General features: G+C 43.7%; 1 protein-coding gene across 2 annotated transcripts in view; it reads left to right on the top strand.

Annotated features, from left to right (window-relative positions):
- The window catches only part of LOC126088532 (protein artichoke-like), a 591,709-nt gene that overhangs the window by 525,387 nt on the left and 42,952 nt on the right, over positions 1-23,370 (top strand). For both annotated transcript variants that reach the window (XM_049906705.1, XM_049906704.1), the window contains exon 5: positions 20,355-20,643. In XM_049906705.1, the coding sequence (XP_049762662.1) occupies positions 20,355-20,643 (289 nt within the window). The remainder of the gene's footprint in view (positions 1-20,354; positions 20,644-23,370) is intronic.

Below are 23,370 nucleotides of genomic sequence, written 5' to 3'. Positions count from 1 at the left end.
CGGCCAATGACGCCAAACGCTCATTTCCATTTCCATCGAGTTGCCCCACTACACCGGGCAGAAGGAGGTGCGATGTAATATTAGGAGGAATCCCATGACTTTGTCACCTCAGGGTACCTCCAGGACACATCAGAATGTCGTGATTTCCTAGGAGCATAAATTTTGAATCACATAGTACATAACAAGCTCGGGGTTGTGTGTCGTCCTCTCAACAGTGACAAAAAAAAAAGTGGAGGTCTTTTCTGGCAGAGCGCAACGCATAGTATGCCAATGCCTCATGTCGGGCGTCACAGGGCAACTACTTCTGGACAACTGTGATATGTTGTGCTTTGCAGGTTCAAATCCTGCCTCGGGCATGGATGTGTGTGATGTCCTTAGGTTAGTTAGGTTTAAGTTGTTCTAAGTTCTAGGGGACTGATGACCACAGAGGTAGAGTCCCATAGTGCTCAGAGCCATTTGAACCATTTTTGTGCTTTGCACTTTACTGAAGCAGTTGATGCAACTGAGGTGAAGCCTGTTGCAAAATGGTTACAATGTGTGCTGAAAAGTTATAAGTGCATTTCACTGCTGATGGTTCAAATGGCTCTAAGCACTATGGGAATTAACATCTGGGGGAATCAGTCCCCTAGACTTAGAAGTACTTAAACCTAACTAACCTAAGGACATCACACACATTCATGACCTAAGCAGGATTCGAACCTGCGACCATAGCAGCAGCGCGGTTCCGGACTGAAGCGCCTAGAACCGCTCGGCCACAGCGGCCGGCTTCACTGTCACTGCTGAGGAGGCCGGCCGGAGTGGCCGAGCGGTTAAAGGCGCTACAGTCTGGAACCGCACGACCGCTACGGTCGCAGGTTCGAATCCTGCCTCGGGCATGGATGTGTGTGATGTCCTTAGGTTAGTTAGGTTTAAGTTGTTCTAAGTTCTAGGGGACTTATGACCACAGCAGTTGAGTCCCATAGTGCTCAGAGAGAGACTGCTGAGGAAGATTAACTGTTAAATGATGCAAAGTCAAAAACATATTGCTGACTGAAACTCCCTAGCAGATTAAATCTATGTGCTGGACCGAGACTCGAACTCGGGACCTTTGCCTTTCGTGGGCAAGTGCTCTACCATCTGAGCTACCCAACTATGACTCACGCCCCCTCCTCACAGCTTTACTTCTGCCAGTATGTCGTCTCCTACCTTCCAAACTTTACAGAAGCTCTCCTGCGAACCTTGCAGAACTAGCACTCCTGAAAGAAAAGGATATTACGGAGACATTGCTTAGCCACAGCCTGGGGGATGTTTCCAGAATGAGATTTTCGCTCTGCAGCGGAGTGTGCGCTGAAGGTAGGTGACGAGGTTCTGGCAGAAGTAAAGCTGTGAAGAGGGGGCGTGTGTCGTGCTTGGATAGCTCAGAAGGTAAACCACTTGCCCACGAAAGGCGAAGGTTCCGAGTTGGAGTCTCTGTCCGGCACACAGTTTTAATTCTGCCAGGAAGTTTCAAATCAGCGCACACTCCGCTGCAGAGTGAAAATCTCATTCTAGATATTGGTGTCTGTTTTTCTGCAATTCACGTTACCGTGAGGCAAATAATCCTCTTCTTCATGGTCCATTATATGACTTGCTGTCAGCAAACCCAGGCAGATCCATCAATACTGGACACTATATCAGATGTCCCAGTAGTTATTCCCTGATTACAAACATTCATAAGACATAAAATATGACACAGACATATACTTTTTATCTTGAATTGCATGTGTCATATCCTAGTTTAATGTAGATACATACATACTGTTATTTTGTTTGTTAGAAGGCCCATTGACCTAATAACAGCGCAATTGGACACCATTTGCAAACAACATGTACTCAAACTATTAAGGTTGGCAGTTGACAACATCGTTTAAATGAAATGTGGCATCTTCTGAGAAAAGGACACATTTCAGATAGTCATCATCTTCCTCAATCTGAGCCAGCATGGCAACACCAAAGACATAACAAGCACGGTAATCCGTTGGTTGGGGCGACTGCCTGATCTGGACTCGCGGAAAATTAGTTGTTTATGTAGGATGTGGTGCACTGATGTCTTTGGAGTCAGCAATTCTCGTGAGGCTCTGCGATCTGACTTCTTGGGACTTTCACGAAGGCGTCTCTCACTGAATTTTCTGCGCACTAGGTCGAGGGCTAGCCGTTGTAGGAAGATTACAGACACTCTCTATTGCCTTAAACTTCGCACATCTGGTCTTGATGCTTTTAACGTCTGATAACTATATATGGTACGTCATCTGAAACTTTCTGTTGACTGTTTTTGGTGATTGTCTCTCTTGATATAAGAAGATATATTGGGCTTTCTCCTGATTTTAGTAGACATATGTCGTGTACAAATGGTGTCCGATTCCGCTGTTGTTACGTCACTGGGTCATGTATCAAACAAAGTAACAGTGAGTTCGAACGTACACAAAAACTTGAACATGTCACAAGCAATTCAAGATAAAAATTATTTGTGTATGTGTCATATTTTATGCCTTAAGGAAGTTTGTAATCAAGGAAAGCCTTCTGGGACACCTGGTATTAGTGGTTTGGGTAAAGTTAACAAAACTATTTTTTAACTTTCTTCCCAGACTGCCCTTGTGGACTGAATAGTTAATGTGCTGGCGCTTTCATTTTCTGGGAAAACACAAATGCGCTTCGTATTTAAGTTTTGCGTCCCTGTCGATGCAAAATGCCCTATTCTGTTTGCACGGCGCATAATTTCTTCTCCTAAGAAAACACAGCTTTAGAATTCTCCGTTCATAGTTAACATGTCGACGATCCACGGTGTGGATATGTGCTGCAACTGAGTTGCTTGCCTTGCAAAAGAGAAGCATAAATTTGCACATTGGCGAAACAAGTGCGAAATGCACTCATGACAGCATAGACTCGTAAAACACAATGATAACTAATTACAAATTAAACAAATTAACTATATAATTTATCATGTATGTGCACTGTTTCCTATGCACACTGCGAGAAAAAAATGCAACACCTTCAACGACAAGGTCATTTCATTGATGAGCGAGGTGACAGGAAGTTCATCATTGCCAGGAGTATATGATGACAAATTCAGACCAAATGAAACACATATTTCACATTAAAGGATGCTCAAACAGTCACATCAGTGCACAGTGCATCATCCTCTGGCAGCAATGCAGGCATGAATTCTTACATGCAAATGTTCATAAAGATGCTGTATGGCTTACGACGATAGATTGTCTCAAGCATCATGTGCCTTTTGTTGCAGTTCTGCAATGGTACTTCCAGGCTCTGAAGAATGAATAACTTCCCACTTCATCAAGTCAGTATGTGTTAAACTGGCGAGAGATCATACTAGTAGCACAGGGATAGGAAGAAGCAGCCATTGTATAGGGCACTGAATACTTCGCCCTACAGAAACACCAACGTGACCACGTGATGTAACTGATGCCCCCTCCCCCCTCCCGAAACACGAACAATGAAGGCTTGGATCAAACCGGTGTGTCGTGGGTGCACGCATTCTGCAATAGGCAGCTCACCATGTCTGCACCACACACGAGTACGTTCATCACTCGCATACAGACAGAACCTTCCCTCATCACTGATTACAACAGAGCGCCTTTTCACTCTCCAGTCAATTCTTTCACGACGCCAGCTTAGCCGTACTTAGCTTTGTCGTGGCGTGGAAGGTACCCTAGTCAGAGGCATGCGTGATCTTAATACTGTTACAAGGAGGCGGCTCTTAGCGATCGCTGGTGACACAGCAGTTGCGGATCCCGTCTCTGGATGATGTTTGGTTGGCCAACGCTGCTTACACATGCGCCAACCTTGACATGTGTCTGTCTGGAACCGCACTACCGCTACGGTCGCAGGTTCGAATCCTGCCTCGGGCATGGATGTGTGTGATGTCCTTAGGTTAGTTAGGTTTAAGTAGTTCTAAGTTCTAGGGAACTGATGACCTCAGATATTAAGTCCCATAGTGCTGAGAGAGCCATTTGAACCATTTGACATGTGTCTGTATTACATTGACGTCCGAATCCTGATGTACAGGTGTGGGAATGTTCCACAGACCACTGTTCAAAGCAGCGACACACCTCCAACAGATTGTGCCCTGCATGTGCAGCAGTCCGTGGGTACATCCCCCCAGCTTCCCACAGGCTCCCAATGCGATCCCATTCAAATGGTTGTAGCTGTTCGACAGGAAAGCGCACTCGTCACTGGAGCGTATCCTAGGATGAATACTGCAAACACAGTTCACCTCCAAACTTATTATAGCTACTGCCTGTTGAGTCAAAACAGACGGTGAATGGACGGGCCTTCTGAGAGCCATGCCATCGCCAATGACTGTGACAAATGAATCACTAACGCTACAACTTCTGAGCTCACACAAACTTCTGCTGTACCCCGGTGCCACTGAACACAGTCCTTGAAGGTATTGCATTTTTGTTTTTGTTTTTTTGTTTTTGGTAGTGTATTTACATATTGTAAAATTGTGTCGAACAAAATACAACAGTTATGCTGATTAACAGCTTACATGATCTCTGGTGTGATAACTGCTGCAAGATTAATCGACGCTCACTGGACATCTGACCTGATATTACTTGCCAGTTCTGAGAATTTCTGCAAGTAGAGTAACATTTCTGCTTACTGCCATGTAGTTATCTGATGTTTTCTGATAATCAGGAGCTTCATTTAATCAGTATGTCACATCGTGCATTCGTATAAATGCTTCTGACCACATTCTAATCTTTCATCATTTACTTTTTTCTAGTTCTTTGTGGAAATTCGTTCTGAGTGCACTGAACTTATTTCGGTCTCGGAAGGAACTAACGTATTGTGCAATACCAACCTTACGCATTGTAATATATTGTGCAATGTATTGAACGAGTGACAATATTTTCAAACCCCTGCAGTCTTCTGAAATATATCACGCAAACCGCTACTGCCGTTCTCAAACAGTCAGTATTATTGCGCAGTGCTCAGTACTGGAAATAAGTATTGAGTGTGTGAGGGCCCTTTCATGCCATGTTGCATGCGGGCATTATCTTGCCTAAATGTAAGCCCAGGATGGCTTATCATGAAAAGCAACGAATCGGGGCGTGGAATACCGTCGACGTACCACTGTGCAGTAAGGTTGCCGGAGATCACAACGAAAGGGAACTTGTTATGAAAAGAAATGGCGCCCACGACCATCACTCCTGCCTGTTGGGCCGTATGGGGGAGACAATCGGTTTGGTATCCCAGCGCTGTGGCGTCTCCACTGGTCATCAGAGCTCTGTTCGAAGTAGGTCTCCGTACTGAAGACAGTTTTATTCCAGTCAATGAGATCCCAGGCCGAAGACGTGTCTGGAGACACCCCAGACCGTGGTGAGATACCAACATGACTGTCGCCCACCATAAGGCTTGACAGCCAGGAGTGGTGGTCTGAGGCGCCATTTTTTTCATAGTAGGATCCCTCTGGTTGTCATCAGCGGCACCCTTACGGCACAGAGGTGCGTCGACGATATTCTGTGCCTCATTTTGTTGAGATTCATGGCAAGCCATCCTTCGCTTATATTTCAGCAAGATATTGCCCGCCCACACATGATGAGAGCTTGCCCTGGTGCTTGGTAACCCTACCTTGGGCAACAAGATCGCCAGATCCCTACCCAACAGTTTGGAACACTATTGGCAGGGCCCTCAACCCATCTTGGGATTGTGACGATTCAGCGTGCCAGCTGGAAAGAATTTGGCACGATATCCTTCAGGAGGACATTCAACAACTCTATCAATCCATGCCAAACCGAATAACTGTTCGGATAAGGGCCAGAGGTGGACCAGCACGTTACTGATTTGCTCAATTTGTGTAGTTTTCTCTCTTGAATTAATTGTCCATTTTTTTCTGAAATAGTAATAATTTATTAGTCTGTACAAGTAGACCACATCTACCAGTTTCTGCTCTATTCGGATAATTCCTTCGTGGTGGTCGTTGTGTTCTTTTATTTACACTACTGGCCGTTAAAATTGCTACACCAAGAAGAAATGCAGATGATAAATGGGTATTCATTGGACAAATATATTATACTAGAACTGACATGTGATTACATTTTCACGCAATCTGTGTGCATAGACCCTGAGAAATCAGTACCAAGAACAACCACCTCTGTAGTTAATAACGGCCTTGATACTCCTGCGCGTTGAGTCAAACAGAGCTTGGATTGCGTGTACAGGTACAGCTGCCCATGAAGCTTCAACACGATACCACAGTTCATCAAGAGTAGTGACTGGCCCATTGTGACGAGCCAGTTGCTCGGCCACCATTAACCAGACGTTTTCAGTTGGTGAGAGATCTGGAGAATATGCTGGCCAGGGCAGCAGTCGAAAATTTTCTGTATCCAGAAAAGCCTGTACAGGACCTGCAACATGCGGTCGTGCATTATCCTGCTGAAATGTAGGGTTTAGCTGGGATCGAATGAAGGGTAGAGCCATGGGTCGTAACACATCTGACACGTAACGTCCACTGTTCAAAGTGCCGTCAATGCGAACAAGAGTTGACCGAGAAGTGTAACCAATGGCACCCCATACCATCACGCCGGGTGATACGCCAGTATGGCGATGACGAATACACACCTCCAATGTGCGTTCAGCGCAATGTCGCCAAACACGGATGCGACCATCATGATGATGTAAACAGAACCTGGATTCATCCGAAAAAATGACGTATTGCCATTCGTGCACCCAGGTTCATCGTTGAGTACACCATCGCAGGTGCTCCTGTCTGTGATGCAGCGTCAAGGGTAACCACAGCCACGGTCTCCGAGCTGATAGTCCATGCTGCTACAAACGTCGTCGAACTGTTCGTGCAGATGGTTGTTGTCTTGCAAACGCCCCCATCTGTTGACTCAGGAATCGAGACGTGGTTGCACGATCCGTTACAGCCATGCGGATAAAATGCCTGTCATCTCGACTGCTAGTGATACGATGCCGTTGGGATCCAGCACGGCGTTCCGTATTACCCTCCTAAACCCACCGATTCCATGTTCGGCTAACAGTCATTGGATATCGACCAACGCGAGCAGCAATGTCGCGATACGATAAACCGCAATCGCGATAGGCTACAATCCTACCTCTATCAAAGTCGGAAACGTGATGGTACGCATTTCTCAAAAAAAAATGTTCAAATGTGTGTGAAATCTTATGGGACTTAACTGCTAAGGTCATCAGTCCCTAAGCTTACACACTACTTAACCTAAATTATCCTAACGACAAACACACACCTTACCCGAGGGAGGACTCGAACCTCCGCCGAGAACAGCCGCACAGTCCATGACTGCAGCGCCTGAGACCGCTTGGCTAATCCGGCGCGGCTACGCATTTCTCCTCCTTACACGAGGCATCACAACAACGTTTCATCAGGTAACGCCGGTCAACTGCTATTTGTGTATGAGGAATGGGTTGGAAACTTCCCTCATGTCAGCACGTTGTAGGTGTCGCCACTGGCGCCAACCTTGTGTGAATGCTCTGAAAAGCTAATCATTTGCATATCACAGCATCTTCTTCCTGCCGGTTATTTTTCGCGTCTGTAGCACGTCATCTTCGTGGTGTAGCAATTTTAATGGCCATTAGTGTATTTATTTATTTATTTCTTAGAGTGTACTTCCTAGTAATCGCTCGGCGGGCGTCGTGACGTGCCGGCTGCACAGTCCGATGTTGTCACCTAGGGCGAGCTCGGTAGGCAGAGGTCGGGTTCGGCTGGAAACTGCACCGGTGTTGTCATAGTAACTCTTGCGGGCGGCTTGAGCGTCATGTAGATCCTATCTGTGACCTGCAGCGATTTGTCGGGCGAGTTATTGCCATGTTCTGCCAACGCTATTTGTACTTGTGTCGGTAGTTCTTGATGCCAATGAGCAGTAACAAATCGCCGGACACTGTGGAGCTGTTTCTTAAATTACGTAAATGTCGCCAGAACTCTGATGGGACCTTGTCACCACGTTTCTCTTGGTACATCACTTGTCTAAGTACAAAAGTAAATTTTTCTTGCTCGTTGATCGTTTTTTGTTGACAGAGTATGTTTTCTACACTACTGGCCATTAAAATTGCTACAGCACGAAGATGATGTGCTATAGACGCGAAATTTAACCGACAGGAAGAAGATGCTGTAATATGCAAATGATTAGCTTTTCGGAGCATTCACACAAGGCTGGCGCCGGTGGCGACAACTACAATGTGATGACATGAGGAAAGTTTCCAACCGATTTCTCATACACGGACAGCAGTTGACCGGCGTTGCCTGGTGAAACGTTGTTGTGATGCCTCGTGTAAGGAGTAGAAATGCGTACCATCGCGTTTCCGACTTTGATAAAGGTCGGATTGTAGCCTATCGCGCCGGCCGGTGTGGCCAAGCGGTTAAAGGCGCTACAGTCTGGAACCGCGTGACCGCTACGGTCGCAGGTTCGAATCCTGCCTCGGGCATGGATGTGTGTGATGTCCTTAGGTTAGTTAGGTTTAAGTAGTTCTAAGTTCTAGGGGACTGATGACCTTAGAAGTTAAGTCCCATAGTGCTCAGAGCCATTTGAACCATTTTTTTGTAGCCTATCGCGAGTGCGGTTTATCGTATCGCGACATTGCTGCTCGCGTTGGTCGAGATCCAATGACTGTTAGCCGAACATGGAATCGGTGGGTTCAGGAGAGTAATACGGAACGCCGTGCTGGATCCCAACGGCATCGTATCACTAGCAGTCGAGATGACAGGCATATTATCCGCATGGCTGTAACGGATCGTGCAGCCACGTCTCGATCCCTGAGTCAACAGATGGAGATGTTTGCAAGACAACAACCATCTGCACGAACAGTTCGACGATGTTTGCACCAGCACGAACTGTCAGCTCGGAGACCATGGCTGCGGTTACCCTCGATGCTGCATCACAGACAGGAGCGCCTGCGATAGTGTACTCAACGACGAACCTGGGTGCACGAATAGCAAAACGTCATTTTTTCGGATGAATCCAGGTTCTGTTTACAGCATCATGATGGTCGCATCCGTGTTTGGCGACATCGCGGTGAACGCACATTGGAAGCGTGTATTCGTCATCGCCATACTGGCGTATCACCGGCGTAATAGTATGGGGTGTCATTGGTTACACGTCTCGGTCACCTCTTGTTCGCATTGACGGCACTTTGAACAGTGGACGATACATATCAGATGTGTTACGACCCGTGGCTCTACCCTTCATTTGATCCCAGCTAAACCCTACATTTCAGCAGGATAATGCACGACCGCATGTTGCAGGTCCTGTACGGGCCTTTCTGGATACAGAAAATTTTCGACTGCTGCCCTGGCCAGCACATTCTCCAGATCTCTCACCAATTGAAAAGGTCTAGTCAATGGTGGCCGAGCAGCTGGCTCGTCACAATACTCCAGTCACTACTCTTGATGAACTGTGGTATCGTGTTAAAGCTGCATAGGCAGCTGTACCTGTACACGCAATCCAAGCTCTGTTTGACTCAATGAGCAGGAGTATCAAGGTCGTTATTACGGCCAGAGGTGATTGTTCTGGGTACTGATTTCTCAGGATCTATGCACCCAAACTGTGTGAAAATGTAATCACATGTCAGTTCTAGTATAATATATTTGTCCAATGAATACCCGTTTATCATCTGCATTTCTTCGTGGTGTAGCGATTTTAATGGCCAGTAGTGTAATACCGCGAACCAAGTTGAAACGTTCCTCCCCGACAGCTGTCTCGTAGCTTTTGTAGCGTCTAGTGCAGTCCTGTCGTGTCTGTGGCCAGAATACATGAATTCTTAGCGCCATGCGGTGCGCGTGACAAATCACCCGATGTATTGCTCCCTAGACTTCCTTCCTTTATTGGCGGACCTGGATAATTTGTAGGCCCTGCTACACCTTCGCTATAAAGCCAAATAAAAAGTCGCCGGCCAGGCTGCGTACTTCAAAATTTCTGTTGAAATAATACACAGTATATCCTCTTCTAATATCCCTTGCAAAATCCGCTTCGTGCGTCGGACAACATCTCCAGCTAGCCCGTCGCTGCGCGCTGTATTCGGCCGCCGGCCGAGGTGGCCGAGCGGTTCTAGGCGCTACAGTCTGGAACCGCGAGACCGCTACGGTCGCAAGTTCGAATCCTGCCTCGGGCATGGATTTGTGTGATGTCCTTAGGTTAGTTAGGTTTAAGTAGTTCTAAGTTCTAGGGGACTGATGACCTCAGAAGTTAAGTCCCATAGTGCTCAGAGCCATTTGAACCATTTTTTGTATTCGGCCGCCTCCTAGTTAACAGCCCGTGTACGCTCGCTAACATCAAACCTCAACTCGAAAACCAGCAATAGTCTAAGACGTTTCCAGCGGGAGAAAGCCAATACACTTCCGAACACTTCTGAACTTTCTACATCTATAGAAACAATCTTAGTGCTTCTTGACTACGAACTTCCAAAATATGACTCCGCACCACCTCCGCCCCAGAGCGCTCAACTTCCCTCCTGCATCCTACCACTGCCACTGACCGATTCCTCGATTTCGCGAGCTGCCCACAGCTCCACGACGTTGTTTTCACATGCCAACATTTCGGTCATTCAGCCTCCAGAGCAGAAATTAGTCACTGCGATTGGCTATTCCCTACCAACGCTCAGAGTACATACCAGAAGCTCATTTCGAAAAGGTAGCACATCCTAAAACCTGAAAAATGAGATCAAGGTGGCAGCGATACTTAGAACCATTACTCATGTAATAAGAACTTTTATGTGTGCCAAAACGTATCATATCCATTGATATTTTCCCTTAGGACTTGCGATTAGTAGCAAAGAGTACCAAATCTAGTCTTACTTCGTTTCCAATACGTACCAAATGCCGGCAGCGAGACGTTGTTCCTCTTGGTAATGAGGTCACACACAACATGGCCGACATTTGTTTACATGACATTGTGTGTTGTAAAGACGCGTCAGTTTTTTTTTTTTCATTGTGAGTTTTTAATTAAATTATAAATTATGGACTCTGATATAACAGATAAATACTGTCAATCACCAACAGAAATCGAAGGAAAAGGGTATGTAGATCGGAAAAATGGAATAAAATTGTCGCGAAACAAAATAACCAAGCAAAAAAGGCTAGTGCTATGCCTCAAATTAGTTTTGAACATGACAGTGGCTTTGCAGTGCTGTACGTTTATAGCCTACTGAGATTCAAGAGTTACCTCACAGTTTCTATAAAGCATGTTTATTTTTTTAATTTACACAGGAATGAAAGTCATATATTATACACCCAGGAAAAGGATGTTGTGATGATGTCAGTCTCCTCATCGATGACAGATTTTCGTGGCGTACCTCCTTCTCACCCGTAGATTTTGTTATACAGTAGGTCTTTAATATTGTTCTTCATGGTGATGACAGCACTGCAGAAAGTGCCATCGATTCCCGTTTACTACATTGTTCAGGTTGTGTGGAAGTGAAAATAACGAGTAAAATATTTTGTGAAATAAAAATATTCTCACTAATTTTCTTTGCAGTTTTTCTAAACTTTTAACCTATTAACAGTTCAAAATAACCCATGAAGAGTGTAAACTGCAGTGCAAAAAAATTCAAATTATATAGTCAGGTAAGTTTTACTGCTAGTTGCAATATAATGAAACTCCAGAACAGCAGTTACCAAACTGAACCCAGTTTTCTGCCAGAAGGTATCAAATCGATTTTTATTTATGTAATAACAACCAAACAAATAAACATTTAACAGAGATACTTGGCGTAATGTGTCCCAACATTTGTCCGAATGAAACAAGAAAGCTACAAAACATATTCTGGTGCTGCTGTGATTGTAAAAAGCTTTTTATCTCTCCCGTTAAATTAGATTTAATGGATTTTGTACTTTTGGAAACGAGCTTCTCATATTTAAAATGCTGTTGCATGCCGACACTTCCAGAAGTTTGTTCCTAAAGCGTACCACGAAACGCCAGCCGTTCTGTGGGAACGAACTCGGGCCGGGCCATCACCCTTTAGACGGATTAAGAGAAGCCCGCCCTTTATCTTCGGACTGGAGAATAGCCACAGTCTCACGGACATTGCGCCCACAATAGCGAACGGCACTCACCGACCGTCTCGGCCCGGAAATGATCCGTTACAAAGTTTGCGGATGGATGGGCATAAACTGTGGAACCCGTAACTGCAGGCGCGGCACAGACGAACTGTCGTACAAATAGTTCGTTGTTTGGAACTGTGAACGCGGCACGGAAGAGGTTGCTGGTGCCGCTACTGTTCCTGAGTCTGACATGACCACATTTTCAGTCTTAGCAGGAAAGATCGCTGCAGCAAGGTGTGGGACTTGCTATGTCACTTACGTTCTCAACAGTGTAGTAGAGTTCCTCACAACACATGGGGCAACATGGGAGAATTTACCTGGTTCGACGGAATTTACAATTTCGGCTTAACATCGCCTCACACTTCGACATAAATGTTCACTCTATCATGGTGTGGAGACGGTTTTGTCGCACTGCATAGCGTTTACGTTCAGAATCGCTGAGAGAGGTAGCTCCAAAATCTTTATATCGTTGCATAGTTCGTTTATCTTGTCGATGATGGCGTGGAATAGTATGTTGTCGTCGTCCATTGTCTCCATGCGTATTTTAGCCGTTTATCGGAAATACCGTTCGCTGGAAGGCAACAAACTTCTTAATCGGTGTGACCAGTTATTTGTTTCGATACGTAATCCGTATAAATAATCGTACGTATACTTGTAACATACAGAATTAATATTTATTCGCCATCTTAAAAACACAGGGACGTTCGGTAAAGCAAGATAATGGGTAACACTTGTTTCATAGCACCTCCTGCAAACGTGACATCATTTTGACGACACGCGCAATATCGGCGACCACATGATCGAAATTGGTTCAAATAGCTCTAAGCAGTATGGGAATTAACATCTGAAGTCATCAGTCCCCTAGACTTAGAACTAAGTAAACTTAACTAACCTAATGATATCACACACATCCATTCCCGAGGCAGGATTCAAACCTGCGTCCGTAGCAGCCGCGTGGTTCCGGACTGAAGCGCCTAGAACCGCTTGGCCACAGCGGCCGGCTCCGCATCATTGGCTATCGACTTTATGAAGAATATGAATGTTATCGCTTCTCGATCACTCGCAGCAATTTAAGCTGTCGTCTTAGTTTCCTGCCGAGCCACACACTCGGAATTCGTCACATATTCGGAAATAAAGAGCCCAATATTTGCGAGAACAAAGAATACGAATTTTATTGCAGCTCGTTTTAGTCGCAGCATTTAAAGCCGTACTCATGCCTGACCATACACTCGGGAATCGCCACATATTCGTAAACAAACAGTGAAATACTTGTGACAAGGAAGAATATGAATATTATTGTCCTCGTTTCACTCGCAGCAGTTTAACCTGTCCCCATAGGTTCCTGCCTAACCACACACTCGGAAGTCGGCACATATTCGGAAGTAAAGAGCCAAATATTTGTGAGAAAGAGCAATATGATTCTTTATTGCTGTTCGTTTCAGTCGCAGCAATTTAAGTTGTTCCCTTAGGTTTCTGCCCAAGTTCACACTCGGAAATGGCTAAATATTTATTTTATCCGGAATAAAAATAATGTCAGCAGAACACATTTATACTACATTCATAATAAAGTCCCAGAATGTGTTAAGAATGCTAACATGAAAAAAATATTTACATGTGGTGAGATGCGAACCCACATCTTTCGCCTGCAGAAGCCACGACGTTATCCATTATGTTAGCACTTCATAGTGTGAAGTTTATCTCCTGTCTTTGTTATCATCCTATCTCTTGAAGGCTTATATCGTTGATGCGTTATTAAGTGACATTTAATGATAATGGTGATGTGTTTGTGATAAATTTTCAATGCCTGTTACCCTGAAACGGCATACTGCAAATTATAATACAGTCAAGTTTCATGCTTTATTTGTAAACTATTGACGATGAGGTTTCTCTCCTGAAAGAGCACTCTTATATGGTAGCATTAACCGCCAATAAATCATAATGTGACGTTTACTTATAGCAAATATTATAATAAATCATTCCAAGAATGATCTGTTTGTATAAATCTCCGGTACGCGTACTTGAAGTCTTGTCATAGTCCCATATCGAATGGTAACAAAACTCGATAGTCAATCATGCGGTCGTCGATATTGCGTATGACGTCAAAATGCCAACACGTTTGCACGAATGGTTGTGAAATGAGTGTTTCCCCAGGATAACGAAAAGCACAGAACTAACAGGAGAACGGTAAAGATGAAAATGTGTGTCGGAGAACACATATGCATCTATCGCTAATCTCACAACCAGAGTCTGTACAGTAAATAGATGTAGATCTCTCATCTTACTTACCATGTAACATAGTTGGGCCGTCAACTAGGATTTACTTATTTGCAGATGTATAGTTGCAGAAACAGCACAGAAGGTGAAATATGAAGCAGACCAGTGCACTGTTAAAGTTGAAAATTAGTGTAAAGCTAATTCCCTTTGTGTCAACCAAAAAAAGTACAAGACCTGTATGTATCGTGGAATAATAACACTGAATTAGAGCAGAGCTCAAATGCTGTTAATTTCCATGGAATCTCAATTGATTCAAAATTATCCTGGGGCAGCCAAATAGAAAAAGTGGGAAGTAACATTAGCAAAGGAATATTTGCTCTAAGGAAGCTTCGTCTTTGTCTAAACGTGCCAGTACTTAAAGTGGTTTATTTTGCTTTAATACATAGTCACATTTTCTACGGCACAATACTGTGGGGACATCAAAGCAAAGCAGCTAATGTCTTCAAACTACAAAAGAAGGCAATAAGACTGATATGTAGCTTGGTACCCAGAGCTCACTGTAGGCCAAGCTTTAAAAAACTACAGATTATGACCCTACCATCAATATTTATACTACAGTGTGTAATGCATATTAAGGAAAACTATTCCAGTTATCAACAGTATGATATGCGACATAATTCTAACACAAGAAACAAGCAGGACATAGATTCTTTCCAATGTAACTATAAAAATACACAAAAGTGCTTCCTATACAAGTCCATAAAATTTTTTAATGCCAAACCACAACATATCAGGGATCTTCCAATCCAACAATTAAAAAAAAAAAGACTAAAAGAATTTCTTCTTAAGCTCAGCATTTATGAAACTAATGAATAGCCCGCATCTCGTGGTCGTGCGGTAGCGTTCTCGCTTCCCACGCCTGGGTTCCCGGGTTCGATTCTCGGCGGGGTCAGGGATTTTCTCTGCCTCGTGATGGCTGGGTGTTGTGTGCTGTCCTTAGGTTAGTTAGGTTTAAGTAGTTCTAAGCTCTAGGGGACTTATGACCACAGCAGTTGAGTCCCATAGTGCTCAGAGCCATTTTTGAAACTAATGAATTTTTAAGAGAGGCAAATAATATGGTATGACTACACTTTATGTGATCAGTTTGTATATGCTTCTATACCTGAGTAAGTCTGTAATTGGCTAAATTTACTATGGAATATCAATTTGTACCAGAAGTTTGTGTGTTTTGTATTTGTGTGAAGGTACTATAATTATTTGTGTAATATTTATAATGTGTAATATTTTTCTTGTTTTTTTAAAATTATATGTGTAACATTTATACTGTGTAATGTTGACTTTCATAATGCCTCAGATGATCTCCAAGGTCTCTACAACAATAAAAATCAAATCAAATCATCCGCAGATACTTGTCATCTGCGTAATCCGCCATGTTGTAATTGGGTCAAAAAATTACCACCGGTCTGTACGTAATAACGAATTCCTTACTTACTTCTGGCTTTGAAATTTATAGTAATGTAATAGGCTGATGTGGAAGCATAATCAAAAAGTATTTTCACTTTGCTTTCTCGTGACATGGCAAAATCAGACAGCTGGAGCTCGAAATCCAGACAGTGTAGATAGAGATCACTGCTCGTAACACACAAATATAAAAATGAATCACTGCCACACTGGGATTGTTTGTTGCTATGGCAGCAGCTCTGTAAGCAAACAGATGTCTTAGTTAATCTGATTCAAGTCCAGGGATGTGCGTGTTCTGATCACGATGTAGATGAGAGTAAGTACCACACCAAAGCATTTTATCGAAAGTGCCTTCATACACGGTGACTCAGCTGCCCCTAAGGATGCGACCGACAATGTTATAGCTGGCCTTCATGAACCATGCGTGATATTTCCATTTTCTGTCGCTCGCTATGCACTACCAATTAGTGCTACAGAGAAATGAACAGGATCTTTTTGCAGGAAATTTAATGTAGTTAAATTCTGTGCTGGGTACGTTTCCGCTACAGACCGTAGTTTTAGAGTTCTTCAAAAAACGTAGAAAACTGACCTTCAAATACACTCCCACGCCCACTGTCGGCCCTCACCGGTCCTCATTTCTAGTATGTTGTTCAAGGCAATCGCTGCTACCACTACACAAATATTTGCGATTGCACGGATTATTTCCTACATTCAACCTTTTTTGGTGTTCGTTGACTGGCTTTATTATGCCAGCGGCTTAGTCGAGCACTTACAAATTGTAAAATTGACGTTTGTGTAATTTTTGGCTAGTAATTTTGTAAATTTTAACAGCATAAGATAAACAAATACGTTATTGCAATTGTCAGGCCCTTCTTCCTTGTCTACCCTACAGCTCGGATCTCGCACCTTCCGACTTCCATCTGTTTGGTCCAATGAAGAATGCACTCCACAGGAAGCAATACGTAGGTGATGAAAAGATTATTGATGCAGCTAGTCGTTGGTTCTGACATCGACCAGTATTGTGATACCATGCGGGCATACAGGTTCTCCCAGTAAGGTGGCGTGAGGCCGCCGCATTGAACAGAGGTTACGTTGAAAAATAGGATTTTGCAACCAAAAGTGTGGGGAATAATATGATGTATTGGAATGCTGAATCACACCAATGTGATTTCAGAAAAAAAATGTGTTGCATCACTTATTGAATGCCCCTCACACATAAGCAAGTGATAGACATAATTTGTAGGATGCTTTCTTCAAGTGCAAAGCACACATAGAATCCGTGCAGGATAGAGTGGCCGATGTGAAGTGACCACTTTTCTGTGCTGGGCAAGTTCATTCGTTTGTTCACAAGGGAAGGCTGACATTGTTTGTCCCCTTTTAGGCTGCAATGACATAATCGAAGCGCATGGCCTACAGTCTTTCTCAAACGATTTTTCGCAAACTACTCAATAAAAGGAATTCATTTTTGCGTTATTTATGTAGCTTTATATGCCAGCTTCATGATGATATGTCCATCATTTTGTTAATGATCATAGTTATTGAGATATTTGCATTTAAGTAAGACACTGCGTGAAATTCGAAAAAGTTTGCAATGAAAAATAAGTGTCTGTATGATTTTACGTCTGATGCGGTTTAAATAATATGTTGTGTGTATGAAATGTAGCTAAGACATTTAATTTTTCTTTAGGTTTGGGTGAAGGTCGCTATCTGCCACTAATGTCAAGAAAATTGATCTAATATACCACACTCATTTGTGATTACGATGAAGCCAGAATGAAATATCCACAACATTCTTCACATTTCATAAATGGCTTGACATATCGAAATGAGATTTTGCCAAATGGTAGAATGAGAAGAGGAAAATATTTTGTCTATGGTTATAATGCAAAAAATATTCGTCATCTACCGTGTTATTCCATTAAGTGGAGACTATTTCGATGACAGGATATGATTTTTAAGGAGCATCGATAGCTGGTGAAATGGGAAATGATTTGGGATTTGGAACGACATAAGTGAAGACATTACACATGTTTTTTGTACCAGGTATGTGCTTTTTCATAAGTTGTTGACCTCACTTTTCCTCAGTTCCTCATTTAATAAACCAGGATTTCAGAATTATTTGGCCAAACGCGGTGGCGGGGCGGTTCTAGGCGCTTCAGTCCGGAACCACGTAACTGCTACGGTCGCAGGTTTGAATCCTGCCTCGGGCATGTATGTGTCTGATGTCCTTAGGTTAGTTAGGTTTAATTAGTTCTAAGTTCTAGGGGACTGATGACCTCAGATGTTAAGTCACATTGTGTAAAACCCCATTGTGTTTTGGCAAAAGAAGCAAATTTTAGAATAGAACTATGGAAATGTAAGTTTTACTCGAATTTGGCCATTCATATCGCTTCGCTGAAAGTTCCAAAGGGTTAAAATGCCAGACGAAAATAAATCGCTGCTTTTGTTGCATTTTTAGCGGGATTATTTCTAGATACTAACCAATGCAGAGGTGACAGTAGATGTTGTTTGTAGGGTCACCAGGAAAGTGTTGCCGTGGAGGGGCTCCACTTAATATTTATAAAAAATGTGTATGTAGTCTTCAGTTTAGAGCAGCACTTCCCCTCCAGCACTCAACATTTCCCCTACAACACCCAGCCGGCCGCAAGGGGCCGAGCGGTTCTAGGCGCTTCAGTCTACGGTCGCAGATTCTAATCCTGCATCGGGAATGGATGTGTGTGATGTCCTTAGGTTAGTCAGGTTTAAGTACTTCTAAGTCTAGGGGAAGGTGTGCATACCCACCGGATATGATGTGCACCAATTGAGACGCTAGATTTAAGACATAGGTTAGCATGTAGAAAGATAGGATAATGCTCTTTAGTATACAGTGCAGCGATACGAAGTTACCGGCCAGCCCAATGCCAGGGGCATGCCCACTGGGATTAGCTTGGTGGGCAAGGCCAACAACAATTAGGTTTATAGATCACTGGCACACTTGTAACACTGCAGGTAGCATAGGCTCATAGAATAAAGCAGATGCATCTTAATAATAACAGAACAAAGACATATAAGTAACTAAAATTCAGACATAGGTAGAAATTAAAAACTAGAAAATTAGAGAATCTTCTAGTGATAGATTAATATTAAGGATTTACCTGTAGTGTAGAAATAACAGCTGCAAAAATTTAAAGTATGAAATTAGGACCCACTAATGTATTTAGATAGTGGGTTAATTTGTATAAACACAATAACTGAATAAAGAATTTTTTTTAAAAAGTCTAAGGGACTGGTGACCTCAAATGTCAACCAGGGCCAGCCAGAAATTCTACATGCGTGCGGTGCTCCTGTACATGTTCAACTTCTGGCTCACAGCGTGCACACCGCAGCTGTCAGCGTTCATGTAGTGTATGTTTCTACGCACAGATGTCGCTCCTCTGTTACACAAACTGCGTTATCGACACCTCGTATGTATATCACAACCTGGGCTGTATCTGTAAGATCTGTTGCTTCATCGAGCACAACAGAGAAACAACAGAGTATTTAGCCTTATTTATAAACTGCCTGTGCAGATCGCCGGCCATAGCACTGATACGTCTTGTCACTGTTTGTTTGGATAGACTGATTTCTTGCAACCTGCTAACATTCGTGGGACACACAAGTTCTGCAGCATCCATTAGACACCCTTTCACAAAATCCCCTTCGGAAAAGGGTTTCCAGATTGTGCAATTCTTAATGCGATTTTAAAACTTGCTCGCAGTGAAGATTTAGTGTGGTTGTCATTCTAGAAAATTGAAAGCAGTACATTGTACAACGTACAGTAAAACAGACATAAATATAACACAAGAAACTAAGAGCTCGAGAAGTATCAGTTACTTTGATGTACAGTAAAATCGAGTTGATGTGTCTCATCCATTTTCTGAAGGACATTTAATTTTGCTTGCCGTTCTTCAGTGTTGAGTGCACTACACTCGTCTTTGTGATATGTATTGTCATGTCTTTCAATTGAAAACTTACGCTGGACGCCTATTATTCGGCGGCACATCAAACACTGTGAGTTTTCACCAACGGCTACAAAAAAGAATAGCAGTTGCCAGTCATTTTTAAAGACTGAGAACATAGATCTCCTGTCCTTTGATTTTTCACAGTACTTGCCATTTCTCAGTACTTCTCTGTTAAGGTTACGGTCACCAGGGATAAACGAGACTGGATATGTTGCGCTCTTACTTGTACCACAGGGAAGTGGAGCCACAGCCATTCATTTAGGACATTTAGGACACGTAACAGATGTCGCTGTCGCTCGCTGTCGCACATGTGCGCACATGTGCAGCACTCCCGCAGGTCTGCACACTGTGCAGCGTTTAGCTGGCCCTGGCTTAGACCCATTTTTTTGACCTACAACCCTCACCAGTACAATTCGCCCCACACGTGCCCTGCCGTTCCCACATCTACCTGCCTCGTTATTCTGCAAGCACTCTACGTGCATCCCGCAACTCTCGCTCAGAACTGGCAACAATGCAATCCCTGTCCCTGCCTCAACTGCACAAACCGCCCTCGTTCGTAAATCCGACTATAGGTGTGTTGTCTCCTGGGATTACTACCTTTTTTTCCAGTGTGCTTTATTGACTGACTGTTGTACGTGTTGCAGGAACTACCTGAGCTGACGTTCCTAGACGTGAGCGACAACCGGTTGACGGAGCTGTCTGCGGACGCGTTCAGCAGGCTGCCCGCGCTGCGCACGCTGCGGCTGCGCGGCAACCGGCTGCACGCGGTCAGCCACGTGCGCGGCCTGGCCGAGCTGCGCGAGCTCGACCTGTCGGCGAACGCGCTGGCGGGGCCGCTGGGCCCGCGCACGCTGCCGCGCGGGCTCGCCAAGCTGCACGCGCTCGACCTCTCGCACAACCAGCTGACCAGCGTGCGGCGGGGCGCGCTCGCAGGTACCTACGCGCCGCGATACGTCCGTCACAGAGCTCGCACCTTTTTGCTTCTTTATTTATCTGATAATTTTAACACAACTTGTATGAGGGGTGCAACTTTCAAATATGTATCTACAAAGCTCACTCCAAAAGAAATGCACACTATTTTTGTAAAAATACAGTTTTCATTCTGCACGTGTGAAAGTTTTACAGTGTGTAGATACATCCTTCCCACTCGTTTTCAAACTTACAAGGAGACGGCACGACCGTGGGGTTGGGGATCTGTCAGCAATTTTGTGTGGTGAAAGAGGACCCCTAACACCTCACGTGGTTAAAATATTACGACGCACTGCCCGGAAAATCCCGGGAAAAATCGATCCGAAGTTTCTCGTGTGCCTTACGAGTGTAAAATGTTAGTACACTGCCGAGCTCCCCTCTGGCTTAGGTGTTTAGGGCTCGGAGTCTTACACCAGAGGTCTTGTGTTCGATTCCTCCACTGGCACTTATTTTTTTCTTCTGTTTCATTTTCTTTGGTTATGCCACCAATTATTCAGAAAGTTGCCCACACCTACATTATCTTTAACAAATTAGTTACATTATCGAATAAAAATTATTTTCTCTTCATCCAACAACACAATTCATGGCGGTGGGTTTTCCATTTTTCATTGTAAAGTATATGAGGAAAAACATTGCCTTTTTAATCAGAATAACAAAGTCGATTGGGAAACATTGAATTTTTATACATGTAATATTTATAAACAAGAACCACAGTGATAATTATCGTGAAAACAAACAAAGCAATAATTTTTGCGACATCTTGTGCAACATAAAAAAGCGGATTTTTTACAATCACAGGGCATTTGCAATAAATCTGTAGAAAAACATGCCCCATTAACATTTACGAAAATGTTTCGAGTTTCTGACAATTTTGAGGCAAACCAGGCATATTAAATCATGTTTCGGAATATTGGTGACGATAATTCATGGTGAATTATAGAATGAATTTCTATACAATCTTCCCGGGAATTAATTTCACGATTCTCCTGTAACAATGCGCTGCAATTTTGCAAGCAACAGAAGAAAAAAAAAAGTGCCAAAGGAGGAATCGAACCCGAGACCTCTGGCATAAGAGTCCATGTATGTCAGATGGCGGCACGACAATGGACTAACATTTTATGCTTATAAGGCACCTAAGAAACTTTGGATCGATTTATCTCGGGAATTTCGGAGTAGTGCATCGTAATATTTTAACCACGTGAGGTGTTAGGGGTCCTCTTTCACCACACAAAATTGCAGACAAATCCCTGACCCCACGGTCGTGCGGTCTCCTTGTTAGTTCAACCGGTTCCCGTGAGTGGCACCGTCACAGCATGTCTTCAAGATGGCTGCTATACTTGACGTTCGTCAGAAGCAACGTGCTGTCATAGAATTCCTGTGCTGTGAAATGGAGACAGCGGGAAACATCCACAAGAGGTTGGAAAAGGTGTACGGAGATGCTGCTGTCGATCGCAGTACAGTTAGTCAGTGGGCAAGCAGGTTACGTGATGAAAGCACGACAATATTCAGGATTGTCCTCGCAGTGGCAGGCCTCGTACTGCACACACTCCAGTCAATGTGCAGAGAGTTGGTGACTACTGACAGACGCATCACAGTGAACGAATTGTCATGCTACGTTGGGATAGGGGAAGGAAGTGTTTGCAGAATAATGGAAGTGTTGGCGTTAAAAAAAGTTTGTGCCAGGTGGGTTCCCAGGATGTTGACATTGGCTCACAAAGAAACGAGAAAAACGGTATGTGGCGAACTTTCGGAACAGTATGAGAATGGTGGAGATGAATTTCTAGGAAGAATTGTGACCCGTGCTGAAACATGGCTCCAACATTTTTCACCAGACATGAAGAGGCGATCAATGGAGTGGCATCATGCAAATTCACCCAAGAAAAAAAATTCAAAACCACACCTTCTGCTGGAAAAGTTACGGCTACGGTGTTTTTCGATTCCGAAGGACTCTTGCTTGTGGACATCATGCCAAGTGGAACCACCATAAATTCTGATGCATGTGTAACGACACTGAAGGAACTTCAAGCTCGACTGAGTCGTGTTCGACCATATTGGCAAAAGCATGATGTTTGGCTCTTGCACTACAATGCACGGCCACGCGTCAGTCAAAAAACCGTGGAAGCGAGCACAAAACTCGGATCGGCAACACCGAAACACCCGCCTTACAGTCCTGAATTGGCTCCATGTGACTATCATCTCTTTGGGAAACTATAAGAATCTCTTCGTGGAACAAGGTTTGAAGATGATGACTCCAGGACTCCCTTGTGCACACTGCCAAACAGTGACTCCAACAGGTTGGTCCAGAATTTTACCATGCGAGTATACAGGTGCCGGTTCCAAGATGGCATAAGGCAGTTGAGAGGGATGGAAATTATGTGGAGAAATGAAAATATTGTTCCTAAAGGATGTATCTACACACTGTAAAACTTTCAAACATGTAGAATAAAAGATGTATTTTAAAAAAATAGTGTGCATTTCTTTTGGAGTGACTCTCGTATTTTGAATCAGCTGTAAATAAATATTTAGTTGGTGACTGATGCAACCAGCCACAAATACTTTCTAAATATTTTATTTTAGCGCCATAACCGATTTCAGGCTACCATGCCCTGCTTCAAATGACTAATATTTTTAGTTGCACAGATGTTGTGACCAACAGCATGTCGTCTGCTCCCTAACTGCGTAAGTTTGAGT

The sequence above is a fragment of the Schistocerca cancellata genome, chromosome 6, assembly GCF_023864275.1.
Source record: "Schistocerca cancellata isolate TAMUIC-IGC-003103 chromosome 6, iqSchCanc2.1, whole genome shotgun sequence".
Classification (NCBI taxonomy): domain Eukaryota; kingdom Metazoa; phylum Arthropoda; class Insecta; order Orthoptera; family Acrididae; genus Schistocerca; species Schistocerca cancellata.
This window is presented reverse-complemented; position numbering and strand designations above follow the sequence as displayed.